Source organism: Bison bison, unplaced genomic scaffold, assembly GCF_000754665.1.
Source record: "Bison bison bison isolate TAMUID 2011002044 unplaced genomic scaffold, Bison_UMD1.0 scf7180017864308, whole genome shotgun sequence".
Lineage (NCBI taxonomy): Eukaryota > Metazoa > Chordata > Mammalia > Artiodactyla > Bovidae > Bison > Bison bison.
In genome coordinates, this window is record NW_011494880.1 from 1,010,348 (window position 1) to 1,022,747 (window position 12,400).

Sequence of the window (12,400 nt, forward strand, 5' to 3'; positions counted from 1 at the left end):
CCCTGCCGGGAGCCGGCATATTGCATATTGAGTGCATATTGCATATTGCATATTGAGTGCAGCACTTTCCACAGCATCATCTTTCAGGATCTGGAATAGCTCAACTAGAATTCTATCACTGCCGGGAGCCAGCGTGAGGAACTTCGCCCATGGCAAAGGTCATGAGGAAGGAGGCTCAGCATACGCAAAGGCAGGATAGAGCCTCAGGAGTCCCCCTGGAAATTCTCAAGCATCTACCCCCAAAACCAGAGTCTGCCTACTTTCTGCTTTGTGCTTTCACCTACACCTCTGACTTTACCGGGGGCTGTCCCCCACTACCTCTCTCTGAAAAAAGAGTTAGCTTACAGCTCCAGTTAATAATTCCTGGGTGTGACAGTGTTTCAACCTACAAACTCCTTTGGAAATCCTCTAGCCTGCCTGAATAGGTTTTTCCGGCCACATGTGATTGTTCAGAGCCTCCCAACTGTGAGAGGCGGGAGATGTTCTAAACTGTCTAAACACAGATTCCTTTGAGTAGTTAAAAGATTGATTAGAAATTGTATTGGTGAAGGGTTTTTCACTTATTGGGCCAATGTTTGCTGCTAAGTCTCCATACCCCTTACCTATTGTGTCCTTGGCAGTACATTGATTGATATAATGGGTGTATAGAAATGTAAGTAGTAGCCTCAATGTTTGTAAACTTGGACCCTTGAGTTAATTCTTTTCTTGATTGAGCCCACCTCACCTTTGCCCTATAGGAATGCAGCTTTGTCCAATGCTTTTTGGAGGCTGGAGCCTGATTTTAGAATAATCACCTTTAGAGAAAAATAAGTTTCTTAAAATGTTAACAGGCCTCCTGGCCAGAAGATGATGTAAATCACCTGAACTTTTGCATATGATAAGTTTGAAAGCCTGGCTTCGATTAGGACCAGGAACTGCTGTCCTTGCATGACTCCACCCCTTCCCCCATTATCCTCTATGCATAACTTAAGGTATAAAAACTACTTTGGAAAATAAAGTGTGGGCCTTGTTCACCAAAACTTGGTCTCCCCATGTTGTTCTTTCTCTTACCTTCTGGCTGAATTATTCAGCCTCTTTTTTCACTGAATTTCCTCACTGAGCTATCCTCATTCTATTACTCTTTATATCTTTGATAAATATTTAAATAAATAGGTCGCCTATGCCATCTCTCCTTCGAATACCCTGGATCAGCTGGGGCTGCACCCCGGCACCTCCCTGTCCATCACCAACTCCCGGAGTTCACCCAGACTCAGGTCCATTGAGTCAGTGATGCCATCCAGCCATCTCATCCTCTGTCGTCCCCTTCTCCTCCTGCCCCCAATCCCTCCCAGCATCAGAGTCTTTTCCAAGGAGTCAACTCTTCGCATGAGGTGGCCAAAGTACTGGAGTTTCAGCTTTAGCATCATTCCTTCCAAAGAAATCCCAGGGCTGATCTCCTTCAGAATGGACTGGTTGGATCACCTGGGTTCAATCCCTGGGTTGTGTTGGGAAGATCCCTCGAAAGTGAGTATGGCAACCCACTCCAATATTCTTGCCTGGAGAATCCCCATGGAGAGAGGAGCCTGGCGGTCTACAGTCCATGGGGTTGCAATGAGTCAGATATGACTAAGCAACTAAGCACAGCCCAGTCAGACTACAGCTCATTGTTGTGACTCTGCTGGGTGTGAAATAACACCTCATAGACATTTTTATTTTGAATTACCCTGATTATTAATGAAGCTAGAAAAAAAAACTAGATTTTTAAGACATTGTGATGTCATCATACTTTTGTATTTTGCTATTCTGGCGTTCTGTTTACTCTCTTCTGGAAGTTTGACTTGATACATGTAAGATGTTATTACTCTATCCTACATATCCATTACTCTTTCTAAAGTATTCTATTTATCTCACTGAGGTACATCCTGTGGACCTTCCTCAGCATCATCTACCACATTACTAATTCACTATGTAGCCATGCCTTATCTGTTATTTAAGCCATCTTTTTGCTTTTCAAATTTTAATTTTTAGAAGTTATTTTAGAAATTCTGGTTTGCTGCTCTTTTCTCCCCCAAATCTGCTTTGTCAATTTTAGTAACCTCTTGTTTCTTTGTAAGATTTTAAATTTCTTCTTTTATTTTTTTAAATACGTGAAGTATAGCTATTTTATGGTCTTTTTTTTTTAATAATTCCATTATCTATGGATTTAGAAACCAGTTAACTCTTCTTGCCCATTGTGATTCCTTTTGTGCATCTGCATCTGTGTGTGTGTGTGTGTGTGTGTGTTGTGTGTGGCTGTTGCTTTGATTTAAGAACTCAAACTCTTTCCACTTTTATGTTTGGTAATTTTTTTGAAACTTGAGTTTAAATGTGTTCATTTACAGAAGGTTTTTATTCACTAGCTTCAATCTATAGTGGAGTATCTGGATTATTGTAACTTTTGGAGTTGGCTGCATTATTTATTTGAAGGCAAAATTTTGCATCTACATTATTATCAAATGCTAACATTTTGATAATTATAAAGTTGCCATATCTTTTGAGTTTCTCACCTCCTTCATGTCTTCATAGAAAAGAAATAGCACTTGCGGATTCTTGCTCTTTTCCCACCAAGATTTTGTATGTTCAAACCAGGAACCATAAGGAACTAAGATCAGAGATAAAAACAATGTGAGCTCGGGGCTGGTGCATTGGGACGACCCAGAGGGATGGTACAGGGAGGGAGGAGGGAGGGGGCTTCAGGATAGGGAACACATGTATACCTCCGGTGGATTCATGTTGATGTATGGCAAAACTAATACAATATTGTAAAGTAATTAACCCTCAATTAAAATAAATAAGTTTATATTAAAAAAAAAACAATGTGAGGACATAGCATCAACTCTACACTCAGACTCAGCTTGAAAATGAGGCTTCAGAGAAAAAAAATATAAATAAATGATCATGGAATGAAAACCAGAGATCAGCTGCCCATCTGAGGCAAATTTCTCTGCAGGAAGTATGTTGAAAAATCTACATACAGAAATATAATCTCAACTTTCATTATTATGACATAGTTTATGACTCAGAGGAAAAGTGATGGAAGTCTTTCCATTTGATTTAGAACTTATGAGAGTATTTTTGAAAGTGGTGTGTGTGTCTGTGTGTGTGTGTTGTTAATGAAAGGAGGTGAGTAGTAGAGCTATCAGTATTTTTATGATTAGAATGCAGTCCAGATCTCAAATTTACCATTTAAAAAGTAGCTTTGGTAACTGAATAATTTATAATTATAATAATTATATAATTTCATTACACTGTTTCAGTTTAAACGGTAAGGGATGCTTTCTTAGGGATCCTTAGTTTCATTCTCACTTTAAAAAGTTAGAAGATTTTGGACGTGATATGATATGACCAAATATGGATTCCTCTTTTCTCTCCCTCATCTTTTCTCACATGTATCCAAGTGTTTCACCCAGTAAAAAGCTGACAAGTTAATATAATGATGTGTGAGTCAAGGTATTCTGCTTTGCATTAAGTTATTGGATATTTCTTTTGTTCTTTGACCCTACTGACAATTATTTATTTATTTATAGTTAACCTAAAATAATATCAAAGGTGTGAACATAGTGATTCAATATTTGAATACATTACACACCAAAAGTTAGTATAAAATAATGACTATATTCCCTGTATTGTTCATTACTTCCCTGTGATGTATTTATTTTATAGCTAGCAGTTTGGACTCTTAATCCCCTTCATCATTCTGCCCCTCCCCTATCCTTCTCCATTATGGTAACTGCTAATCTTTTCTCTGTATCTGTGGGTAGGTCTTCTGTTTTGTCCCATTTGTTTCTTTGCAGAAAAGTCATAAATGACTTTTATAGTGATCTTATTCATCTATTTTGCAGAGGTACAGCATTATCTTTATCTGTTTTACAATGCATGTTTTGATGATCTTGAGGCATGTAATTTATTTGTGCTTTAGCATAAAGTTTTCCAAAGGTAGCAACAAACATAAAGCACATATATCACACTTTTATTGAGTCAATATTAATTTTGGATGATATAAATGACATTATTATCCTTTTCCTTACACTTATTATTAAGGAGTCAGAATGGCCTTCTTTAGTTAATACTAGATGCTAAACACTTTCTTTCTTGAACCTGAATACTCTGTTGCTTTAGTCTGGAGTTAAATAAAAAGACAAAATTTCTCAGAACTTTTGCTCAAGTTAACTCTTGTACTATTCTAAGAAATCTAGTTGAATTATTCAGACTGTACAGAGGGTAGAATGAGTAAGAATTTTGTAGATATTCAGACTTCTTTGTGAATTCTGGCCTCATTTAGTATCTGAAATTTTTCTTAAATATAAATGAACAAGTTCTGTCCTCTATCTTTTTCCTTCTTGTTCAATGAAGTTATAATAACGCACTGTGAAGTACTTCTGTAATAAAAAGACATGAGAGAGAATCGGACACACACATATACATCTATATACCTACTTGTAGGCACTGTACTCGAATGTCCAGATTCTGAATTTTGCCATTCTCATCTGGAAAAATTATGCTTGTTCTAAGTTCAAGGGCTTCTAGAACTTCTGTGTTTTAATCAAGGACCAGGAAGGATAACAGACCAGAACAGAAAGCAAAAATTATCCCTAAAGATGTCATTCGTCTTGTATCATTTACCTTGAAAGAATTCAGAAAAGGAAAGAAACTCTTCATACCTTCTCCATCCATGAATTTCTCCACAAAATCTTGAAAAGAGTCAGGATCTGGAATAGCAGTCACCATTAAAATGAAAAAATAATAAGAAACAACCACATCCTTGGCATTCCGGGAAAGATAGATGATCTAAGGAAGATGAAATTAGTTATTAAATCACCTGCTATTTTTCAAATATAGTCACATCAAGATTTAAAAAGAAAAAGTTTATGCTTTTAACTGTAAACATAACATATATTTGCTTTAGAAAATTTATGAAATATTAAAATTATAAAAAAGGAAATTCCTTCAATAAACTGAAATGACAACGTCTTTTGTATTGCTGTTCAATGTTAGTTTTCACTTTTCATTTTTATGCCATTTTCACATGTTTAATTTTAGAGCCTCAAATTCCACTGATATAAATTGGGTGAGGCAGATTATTATCTCCAAATTATAAGTGAAGAAACTAAACTAAATATGAGTCAGAATACATGGTTGAGAATTAATCAATGAGACTAAGCGATTTGATAAATCATTCAGTCAAAAAGTCTTCTGGCCTTTATTCTACACAACTATCCTGCATAACAATTTTAAAAAGGTCCTGCTATTTTCTTATAGTCTTGAAGAAAAGCTAATTTTTATGGGATGCTTAGACCCCTAATACTCCATGCTTCCCTGGTGGCTCAGTGGTAAAGAACCTGCCTGCCAATGCAGGAGTCAGGGGTTGGATCCTTGGGTCAGGAAGATCCCCTGGAGTAAGGAAATGGCAACCCACTCCAGGATGCTTGCCTGAGAAACCTCATGGACAGAGGAGCCTGGCAGGCTACAGTCCGTGGGGTCGCAGAAGAATCAGACATGAACCAGCGACTAAACAACAACTCTGCATTGCAGGAAAAGACCTGCACCAGTAAATTCTCTCTATGGTCTTCCACTTCCTCCTTCAGGCACCTGAGCCACACCATGGTCTATGGCAGCTCTTGATTCTCCACTCTTTAGTGGATTTGATAAGGCTCACTAATCTGTCTTACTCAAGTTTCTACACTTTCAAACAATTTTAAAGAAATCTGTTTGAATATTCTAAGAAGTATGGTTTTCATTTTTAAGGCCCCACTATAAAAAGCTCCAAATACTACAGAAAGTCAACTTTCTTTCTCAACAAAGCTATCATTGGCCGTATGAAACTTTTCCGCATTTATTTAAAATTTTCCCTAGCCTTTTTGCTTATGAGCTGAATGGAATTCTTTGCCACTATATATATATATATATATATATATATATCCACAAATTTGCTTTATCATTTTTATTCTTTTTTTTGTTCATATTGTTTCCTCTGTCTTGAATATTCTCTGCATCTCAAAATACAATCTATATTAAAGTTTTGCTCCAGGTCATCCACGAAGCTTTTTTTTTTTTCCTAATGTACTCTGTTTTTATTGAGTTATAGTTGATGTACAATATTATATAAGTTTTAAGTGTACAACATTGTGATTAATAATTTTTAAAGGTTACCTCCACTTATAGTTTTTATAAAATATTGACTATATTCCTTGTGTTGTACGATATATCCTTGTAGCTTATTTATTTTATACATAGTAGTTTTTACCTCTTAGTTCCCTATTCTTCAAGGTGGGGGAAGGCGGAATGTAAAAGCAACCCCTCTTTCCTTAAACTTCCAGTAGTTTATCTTCTCTGCATTTTGGAAGATTTGATTCTATACACTAACTTTTCACTGTGCATGCTCTTCCTGCCTTTGAGGAAAATCTAAGTCTTTCCCCTCAGCTCTCTCAAGTCAAAGTTTCTAGTTTGCCCACAATTCACTTGGGATATAATCTGTCTTAAAAATCCTACACTTGAAAAAACCCTGTAATAATTCATTCTTCTCCTAACTGAAGCCATTTTTAAACTTATGGTCACTCCCTTGCTTAACTGAAGATTTGAACATCAGACTCATAATATTACTCTCTATTCCAAAGCTTTTCATCATGCTGTGTAATTTTAGTGTTTGTATACATGATCCATCAGATTCTTTAGGTTCTTGGCGTCTTTGATCATTACCTCTATTTTACTTCAGTTAGCAACATTTGCAGCCAATTCTTGAAACTAGTCCAGTACCTTAAAGGTTCTGAAGACTTGTCCTTGAGCACCATTTCTTCCAAGACAGTTCTGTTTCTTTATCCTTTCTCTCTTATCAAGGATATATCTCTTCTGCAACAACTCCAAAGCCTCAAGTTTACTGACTTCAATTGCTTCTTTTAGCTTTTAGCTTGTTCCTTTTTTTCACTCTCTTTTTTTTTAACCACTTAAAGTTTTTAGTTCAAAACTCCAAACACACTTTTACCAATAGTTTCAATCCACCTGTCTTCTTGTCCACCAGTGAATCACCCCAGAAGTACTCAAGTTGTGATTCATCCAATGGTCTCCTACTCTTTGATAATCCCTGAGATAATAAGCAGGCTTTTGAAGACTGTAGCTATTGTAAAGGTACAGTATCTTTTCATGTCCAAGTAAAGGGATAACACCAAGACTTCATTCCATTCTTCAAAGAAAAAAAGTAACTTGGCCAAATATCTTGAAAAAATAGTAGTCACACATTTCCCAGAAGATACATATAAATAGTATTTATTAAAGAGAGAACTCTTATGTATGACTTCAGAAGGATGTATGTGATCTTTCTAGGATTGCTTATGATAAAAGCAAACAAACAAAAAAACACTGAAATCTTCAAAAGTTTGCACTACGTAGCTCCAGAAAATGTCATCTATACCATGTTATATCACAGTACAAAATAGAAATACTTCATGACTCTGATAGATCCCTTTTTGGTCAATAATGACTACATATAGTACTTTAATATCTCATATGTTTAGTATGGATCATAGTGTGTCCTAATAAAGCTAGTAAAGTCTTGAGGAACAACATCAGTGGTCTAAGACAATGTTTGGCCTGTACTTTAGGATTCCTTGTTATTATTCTTTCTAAACAGCAAAACTGATCATCTCAATCAGCAGCTTAATATGGCTGTAACTCCTCATTATCATCAAAGTAGAGCCCAAACTTCATAAGTTGGCCTCCATATCTGTTGCAAACAAACCCAGCTCATCTCCCATCCTTCATCCAACCAGTACAGGCACTCAGTCTTCCAGTTAAATTGAACTGGTTTCACATCCCACCTTGGGTTGCCTCAGAGATTATATAGACTAATTCTTATGCATCCTTCACATATCAGATGAGATATTACTTGCTTTAAGGTTCCTTCTCTGCCCTCAATATCTAGGCCAGAACTCTTCCTTTGCTTGATCTATATCACCTTCTGTAGTGTCTGTTATTTATCCCTTTCCCCTGTGAACCATGTGTCCATAAAGACAAAGATTACATGTGTATTTGTTATATTGCTGGCTCATGATAGGCACTCACTAAATAATTATTCTATCATTTTTGTCTGGTTTATCCTTGCCTAGCTCATTTGCATGCCTCACAAGGCCAAGCACAATAGTTTGCAAAAAGAGTACATTGACTACAATTACTAATAATAACAAATAAAAGTAGCCATTGTAAATTGTTTATAACATGCTAGGTACTATGTTAAGCACTTCACAAGCATTAATTTAGCTAATCCTTATAACAACTCTATGTGAAATGCAATTATTATCCCTCTTTTAAGATGAGGAAACTTCAGCTTCCTGAAAGCTCAGAGAGTTTATCTGTTTTTCTGAGAATCAGCTCTGGAGTTAGAATTGAAGTCTAGACCTTCTAACTATATTATGATCCACATTTTTAAAATGTCTATAGATTCAGTGAAGAAATAAATAAACAAGTGTATATAAGACGCAGGATATTACCTAACTTTATTCATTGTAACATTCTTTGAGTTGGGTGAAGTTCTAAGAACACTTGACTCTGTTACCTTACAGTTCTTTTCCCAAAATGAGACTGGAAGAAGCTTCACAGGCAGGTGAGACTTCACTATTCTAGGAGATGCCATCTCATTTAATTGTTTCACTCCTAATTAAAAAAAAAAAAAAAAAGTTGGACAACTTCAAAAATTACAAATATTTGTGTGGATTTTTACAGATTTTAAAAATAGAAATATCTATACATTCTATATTATGTTCCTAATAATGATATGTATTCACTATGACAGAAGTTTAGATAGATAAAATCATACAGAAAAAAAATAGATTAAATAAATTTTCACCACTTTGAAAAAAATCATTATTAACATTTTGGTAAGCATCCTTCCATACAACTATATCAATATGCCCAGACTTATAACCATATAAATACCAGACACACAGATGAAATTTTTTAATATTTTATAATTGCATTTTTCTTAATATTTTGTACCAACACTTCAGTGACAACAAACATATGATATCATAATATGTTTAATGACTTAATGTCACTTTTACCTTCTGTTGATTAACATTTATATTGTCTCTAATTTTTTACAATAATAAAAGAATCTGTGATGAACATCTTTTTGCACATCCTTGAAAATTTATGGATATGTCCCTAGTGTTTAAAGTATCACTGCATATATCCCAAGTAGAGATATAATTCTCATATATTACTAGGCTCTGATGAAAGCATGTCAGAGCTTTCCTCACTCACTCAATTCCAGGAATATGCTATACTATAAACTGTCAAGATTTAAATTTACATACCTCCCTATGTAGACAACATAATACTAATTGCCATTTAATACTATTGCCAAAAAATGCTATTTTGCATACAGTCTTTCTTGTACCATTTACACCCACACATTAAAATATATGTGTATAGCTTTTAAAATTAACTTATGTATTACCATTCATCACGTGTTCAGTGCTACATTCCAGGTAAGGAACTCTATTAAAAATGACGTCTTCTTTGCACTTTTCCACATCACCGTTATTATAAATCATGCATATAATTTCACTAAGCCATGTTGTACCTGAAAAAATTAAACACACCTGAGTCTCCCATTGACAATGCATAATGATAATGCAGGGATCAATGTATTTATAGTTGGATAAAGTAAGACGCTACCAATGAAATAGCATTTGAAAGTTGTCAGAATCGCCACAGGACACAAAAACTATTTCCCCTAATATTTACTCTTATACATAGCATCAAAAATAAGGATGAACATAGTTGTAATAAAATACACCTATGATAGAAATTTGACTTTGTCAAAAATGAATTGTGATATTGTACAAGCTGATAACTTATTTGAATCTAAATTTTCACATCTAAAAAGTAAGCACGCTTTCAACCACAGTGTTTCTCAATAGATTTTATGCCTCAGGTTGAGTCCTAGTACAGAGAATATAGAAAAGAAAAAGTCTGGTCCTTGTCCTGTGATATTCAAGGGCCCTCAGAAGAGTCAGAAACAGTGCTCAATAATTACACTTCATTTTTCCTAAGTGGCTGTAATATAGATGGGCACAGGGATTTAAAGAACTGTAAAGGAGGACTTGATGTGCTTCTGCTGTTGCCATGATGTTTCCACAAGAAAGAAATGACTTTAAGAGAACATGGTAATTGAGCCTAGCCTTAACAAATTATTGGCATAAATTCACTAATTGTGTAAGATAGGAGAGAGCTCTATCAGACAGAAGAACTCTCTCTCCTTTTTTTAAAATCAAAAGCCAGATATTTACAAATAGTAAAGTGGTGAGAAAATGAATTGGATGTAGATTGCTTCTGTTGTGACTCTTCTGCGACCCCATGGACTGTAGTCTGCTAGGCTCCTCTGTCCAAGGGATTCTCCAGGCAAGAATACTGGAGTGTGTTGCCATTTCCATCTCCATGGATCTACATCCATGGATGTAGATTATAAAACCTAAATCAGAGGCTACTTGAAGGGATGAATGGAGATGAGGATGCAGTGTCAAGCAGACACCAAGCCTACAAAGCCTTGTAATTCATAATTCAGGTCATTTCTAAAGGATTTTAAAGGTCACTGCCATACATTAAGAAAGAAAGCAAGGTTATAAGGGTCATGTTTTGGAGGACTTCCTCTAGTGGCAGAGTAAATACAATAATGGAGTAAAGGGTCATAAGAAGGTGACAAGAAAACTAGAAACTGACTCAGGCATATCTATGAGACTAAACAGGCAAAACAGATGGATTGATTGAATACGGAAGATGAAGAAGTTAAGAGAAACTGATTCGGAAATAGCTCTCATATGTCCTCAACAGGTGACTGGTTTTGTGCTGACATTGATCCAGACAGGAAAGAGAATGGAAGACCACTTTAGAGTCAGAGTAGCCTAAGGTATATTTAACGTTTGACATATTTAAGTACTAATTGGAGCAACCAGATAGAGAAGAAGTCTGGATTGGACTTTCTAATTTCTAAAGTTCTAAGATTGTAAGACTATGACAAACAAGGTAAGTTCAGGAAAATATATAATAGATAATCAGAGATGGACTTTAGAAAGAGGAACTGATTAACTAAAAAGTGCTAATTTTTTTAAAAATCCATGAAAATTACTTATACTTTGTCTATACAGCAATGACAACAATGACATAAAGACAGGTAATTTTAAATTGTACTAATGGTTCTATAGTCATCCATCTATATTATGTGAATTTCTTATATGGCAAAATACCCATTTATCAGTGTGCTGCTTAAATTATATGTACAGATTGTAGTTTTAGAATAGAGCTATCAGTTCAGTTCAGTTCAGTTGCTCAGTTGTGTCCAATTCTTTGCAACCCCGTGAATCGCAACACACCAGGCCTCCCTGTCCATCACAAACTCCCAGAGTCGGTGATGCCATACAGCCATCTCATCCTCCATCGTCCCCTTCTCTTCCTGCCCCCAATCCCTCCAAGCATCAGGATCTTTTCCGGATGAGTCAACTCTTCACATGAGGTGGCCAAACTATTGGAGTTTCAGCTTTACATCAGTCCTTCCAATGAACACCCAGGACTGATCTCCTTTAGGATGGACTGGTTGGTCCTCCTTGCTGTCCAAGGGACTGTCAAGAGTCTTCTCCAACACCACAGTTCAGAAGCATCAATTCTTTGGTGCTCAGCTTTCTTCACAGTCCAATTCTCACATCCACACATGACTACTGGAAAAACCATAGCCTTGACTAGATGGACCTATGTTGGCAAAGTAATGTCTCTGTTTTTTAATATGCTATCTAGGTTGGTCATAACTTTCCTTTCAAGGAGTAAGTGTCTTTTAATTTCATGGCTGAAATCACCATCTGCAGTGATTTTGGAGCCCAAAAAGATAAAGTCTGACACTGTTTCCACTGTTTCCTCATCTATTTCCCATGAAGTGATGGGACCAGATGCCATGATCTCAGTTTTCTGAATGTTGAGCTTTAAGCCAACTTTTTCACTCTCCACTTTCACTTTCATCAAGAGGCTTTTTAGTTCCTCTTCATTCTGCCATAAGGGTGGTGTCACCTGCATATCTGAGGTTATTGATATTTCTCCCGGCAATCTTGATTCCACCTTGTGCTTCTTCCAGCCCAGCATTTCTCATGAGGTTCATGACATTGTACAGGAGACAGGAATCAAGATCATCTCCATGGAAAAGAAATGCAAAAAAGCAAAATGGCTGTCTGAGGAGGCCTTACAAATAGCTGTGAAAAGAAGAGAAGCGAAAAACAAAGGAGAAAAGGAAAGATCTAAGCATCTGAATGCAGAGTTCCAAAGAGGAGCAAGGAGAGATAAGAAAGCCTTCCTCAGTGATCAATGCAAAGAAATAGAGGAAAACAACAGAATGGGAAAGACTAGA

General features: G+C 36.0%; 1 protein-coding gene across 2 annotated transcripts in view; it reads right to left on the reverse strand.

Annotated features, from left to right (window-relative positions):
• LOC104997416 (estrogen sulfotransferase) overlaps positions 1–12,400 on the reverse strand; it is a 62,388-nt gene that overhangs the window by 6,483 nt on the left and 43,505 nt on the right. For both annotated transcript variants that reach the window (XM_010852142.1, XM_010852141.1), the window contains 4 exons: positions 9,467–9,592; positions 8,564–8,661; positions 4,680–4,806; positions 2,526–2,620 (listed from right to left, as the gene is read on the reverse strand). In XM_010852142.1, the coding sequence (XP_010850444.1) occupies positions 2,526–2,620; positions 4,680–4,806; positions 8,564–8,661; positions 9,467–9,592 (446 nt within the window). The remainder of the gene's footprint in view (positions 1–2,525; positions 2,621–4,679; positions 4,807–8,563; positions 8,662–9,466; positions 9,593–12,400) is intronic.